This window comes from Zea mays, chromosome 3, assembly GCF_902167145.1.
Source record: "Zea mays cultivar B73 chromosome 3, Zm-B73-REFERENCE-NAM-5.0, whole genome shotgun sequence".
In the NCBI taxonomy this organism is placed as follows: Eukaryota; Viridiplantae; Streptophyta; class Magnoliopsida; order Poales; family Poaceae; genus Zea; species Zea mays.
In genome coordinates, this window is record NC_050098.1 from 61,902,005 (window position 1) to 61,905,962 (window position 3,958).

Below are 3,958 nucleotides of genomic sequence, written 5' to 3' on the forward strand. Positions count from 1 at the left end.
TCCGGATAGCCATTGTACCGTTGTGGGATGGGGGAGGGGAGGCAGGAGGCCCAGAGGGGAATCGTCACTGCGCCGCTGCAGAGGGAGGGGAAGACCACACCGTTGTCCGACTCACCGGTCACCGGAGTCCGGAGGCGGTGGAGGCGGCAGAGGGATTCGAGAAGGCCGCAGGCGCCGCAGCTGCTAGGGAGTCGGGGAGTCGGGACGGGACACGGGAGAGGGGAGACTGAGGAAGAGAGGAGGCGACTGGAGAGTAGCGGAGTAGGAGTTTTAATTATAACGGGCTGTACGGTCCGCCCGTTTATACGGGCCGTGCCTGGGCTGACCCGACGGGCTGGATCATCGACCTAAGCACGGCCCGATGATCGGGTCGGGCCAGGCACGGCCCGCGTGTCACCGTGCCGTGCCGGGCTGGTTACGGTCCAAAACAGCCGGGCCACGGGCTGCCTGGTGGGCCCCGCCTGTTTGGACAACTATACTCTCGACACAATCTTAGCCTATCTCAAACAACATCCCTATCCCACCTCGGCACCACATATCTGACTCACTATTTCATATTCTACTTTGTAAACCGTGTAATATATATTGTAAAACAGTGCTTTCTACGTTTATATACACGCCTTTGCTGAAGATAGCCTCAGTACTTTTTCCCATCCACCTTTAGAGTTATATATTGATGATCTAGATGGAGCCCCTCAGCAGCCATCCTCACTGCAGTAACTGTCGCCATGGCACCCGCATCATGCTGCTCAAACTCAAGTACCAAATGCTTGAGGCTCGACAGATGCTCTAAGCCAGACACGCCAATCGTGTCATCAGCACGGCCTTTCTCGAATCTCAGGACAAGTGCTTGGACCTTTGGCAGTACACGGGGCTCAAATGTCACCGATGGTGATGTGCACCGGATGCACAGTTGTTTCACAGTCTGGAGCCCATCAGCGGGGAACTTGATTTGCTTCTCATTCCCAGGCGTTTCAGTAGCATAGTAATACAGTTCCAGTTGTCTCAAGTTATGGTGCTTGCTGAGCTCTTCCACGACGTTGGCAGAGCTCTTTGTGGTAGCAGCGCATGACAATGACCGCAGGGCTTTCATCTTATCCATCCCGTCAGGCAGCTTGGCACTCCCAGCAAGCAAATGCATTAGCTTTTGCAGCCTTACAATACTGGGAGGAAGCTCTTCCACCTTCGTTGACCTCACATCAAGTGTCTCCAAGCACCTTAGATCCCCAATTGCCGCTGGCAGTTCACTGACATCAGTGCCTCTGAGGCTCAGGTACCTCAGCAGCACCAGCTTGCATAGGCCATCCAAGCACACAGGACCTTTGCAGCCTTCGAGATCCAGCACACGCACCACTTTCAGATCAGTCAGATGAGGGGTGGCACTAGCGTGACCGAAGACAGTGACTGAGCGAGCATGAGACAAATCAGTAGTCTCATTTCGTGCTGCAGGCTGATCTTGCTTGCTGTTGCTCTTCAAATTCAGGGACAGCCGACGGACAGTTTTGTTGTTGATTGGGACATGTTGAGCATCCGTTACAGTGGCAAAGTTGTCTTGCATCGACATGCAAACAATGAAATCATATATCACTGGGTGGACTCTGCAACACCTTGGGATACTATCATGGTTCAGATCCAACGGTTGTACCAAGTTTCTCCCAATTAGCTCATTGAGGGAACTGATTGCCGTATCCTCATTGCTTGCAGCGATGAGTCCTTCGGCAATCCATCGCCTCACTAGGCGATCTGTCTCAACCTCTGAGTTCTCAGGAAATATGCTCAGGTACAGCAAACATGACCTGAGTTGTGGCTGTAGATCGCTGTAGCTAAGATGGAGTATTTGCTTCAGCCCATCTGACCCATCTGAATGTGAGCTGTATAGCAAGTTCAATCCATGCTTCTCCCATTCTTCTCTTGATTGCTTGTGTGCTAACTTGGCAGCTACGCTAACCACAGCAAGTGGCAAGCCAGCACACCTTCTCAGAACCTTGGTAAAAGCATCCACCAGATGTTGTGGACAGTCATTCCGGCTGCTGAAAGCTTTCTTCAGAAACAACTCCCTGGCTTCATTGTCAGTAAGGAGGCCGATCTTGTAGACAAATTTGCTTGAACCGTAATGATGATTGGTGGGCAACGCATCATTCCTTGATGTGGTGATTATCCTACTACCAAGACTGTTGTCTGGAAAACAACACCTTATTACTCCCCATTGTTCACTACTCCATATATCATCGATCCAAGCGAGGTACCTGTAATAGTCAAAAAGGATGCACAGGTGAAGCGAAATATTACCGAACCAGCTTGTGATTCTTATATATGTCCGGTTGCCAAAATTCAGTAGGTCATGCTAGGCCTACCTTTTCTTCTCCAGTATTCCTCTGACCCTCGGGATGAGTTGGCTAATGTCCTCGCCTCCTCGGTGGCCGTCGCCGAGTCTTGAGAGCATATCCTTGACTGTCTTCACCATGTCCGGCTTCGGTCCGATGGAGACGAAAGCAGAGCACTGGAAGGTGTTGTCTGCTTGGAGACGCCGGTACACAGCATTTGCGAGCGTCGTCTTCCCTGAGCCGGCCATCCCGACAATGGAGACGATTCTCAGCCCATTACTACCTCCGGCGTCCATGACAGTCTTGGACACGTCCTCCACCTTCCCATCGAAGCCGACGAGGCGGCCGGGGTCGACGAAGAGCGCAGAAAGTCTGGGATCATGGGGATGTTGCGAGGTGGTGCCAACCATTTGGCCCAGCCTGTAGCGGTTCCGCTGCCGGCTAATCTCAAGAACGCGCTCCTTGAGTCCCTGGAGCTCGCTCGCGATGGTGTGGCGAGCGGGGAGCGCCGTTAACTTGTCCACGCTGCGGCTAAGCCAGGCACGAAACCCGGAAGTGGATTGGGCACCGCCGTGGACGCGGATGCTGAAGAGGTCAACCCAGTCCTCGATGTCGTAGGCGACCTCGCGGACGAGGCTGATCCATCCAGTGGTCTGGGAGTCGTGGTGGTCGAGGGACTCGCAGTAGTGGATGGCGGCGCGCATGCTTGATAGCTCATCCTTGAGGAAGATGACATCCCCGCGGACGCCGGAGAGCAGCGCATACTCCTGCTCCAGCAGCTCGCCGAGCTTCCCCGGCAACGCGTCCACTATGCCCGACAGCGCACCCACCACGATGTCCATCTCGCCGGCTGGATCGGTATGTTCTAGATCTCGATTTGCGCGTGTCGCCGCCGAGCCGAGGATGGGCGTGGACTTGCAGAGCACCCAAGTCTTCACCGCCTCGTCCTAGGAATGGTGTCGGGGTGCGCGTAATATTTTTTCAATTGCTAAGTGATGTGACGGAACTTCCAAGTTATTAGGTCCACTTATAGTTGTCTTTATCCAACGGACCTTAGACAACTCTTTAGATGCATATAATCACTCGACAAGTTCGGTAACCTCGCTCAAAAGCGCTTCATCCGTCACGCAAATATTATATCACAACGGAGGAACGAATAAGCGAAAACGATTTACAATAACTTAATAATTACGGAATCAACATTCGTTGATCCCCAACTTCCTATATATTACACTCTCTTACCTGGTCTTATAAAATGAGAGCTTCCAGAAAGTGGCAAGGTAAGAATGAAAAAATATTTCTAGATAATTATTTAATTTTTTTTGAAGTGCTTTATAATATTTGAAGAGATGGGCTTCGCTCCGATACCAGCTATGACGGAACTTCTCAAGTTATTAGGTCCACCTACAGTTGTCCTTTTCCAACAGACCTTAGACACCATGTAGATGCACATAATCACTCGACAAGTTCGGTAATTGTATCCTCATTTCCTCGCCCAAGAGCGCTTCACCTATCATGCAGATATTACATCACAACGGAGGAACGAATAAGCGGAAGCGATTTACAATAACTTACTTTACATTCATCAAAGTTATAGAGAAAGAGTATTATTGTGATTACAAAACCAGGGAACT

At 51.3% G+C, this 3,958-nt stretch overlaps 1 protein-coding gene across 1 annotated transcript; it reads right to left on the bottom strand.

The window, feature by feature from the left end:
- Positions 1 to 561: 561 nt before the first annotated feature.
- On the bottom strand, positions 562 to 3,218 carry LOC100382486 (uncharacterized). The gene is made up of 2 exons (NM_001175225.1): positions 2,355 to 3,218; positions 562 to 2,246 (listed from the first exon to the last, which is right to left on the bottom strand). Exons 1-2 carry the CDS (start codon positions 3,164 to 3,166, stop codon positions 638 to 640), a joined length of 2,421 nt encoding a protein of 806 aa, NP_001168696.1. The 5' UTR covers positions 3,167 to 3,218; the 3' UTR covers positions 562 to 637.
- Between the last annotated feature and the right edge of the window lie 740 nt (positions 3,219 to 3,958).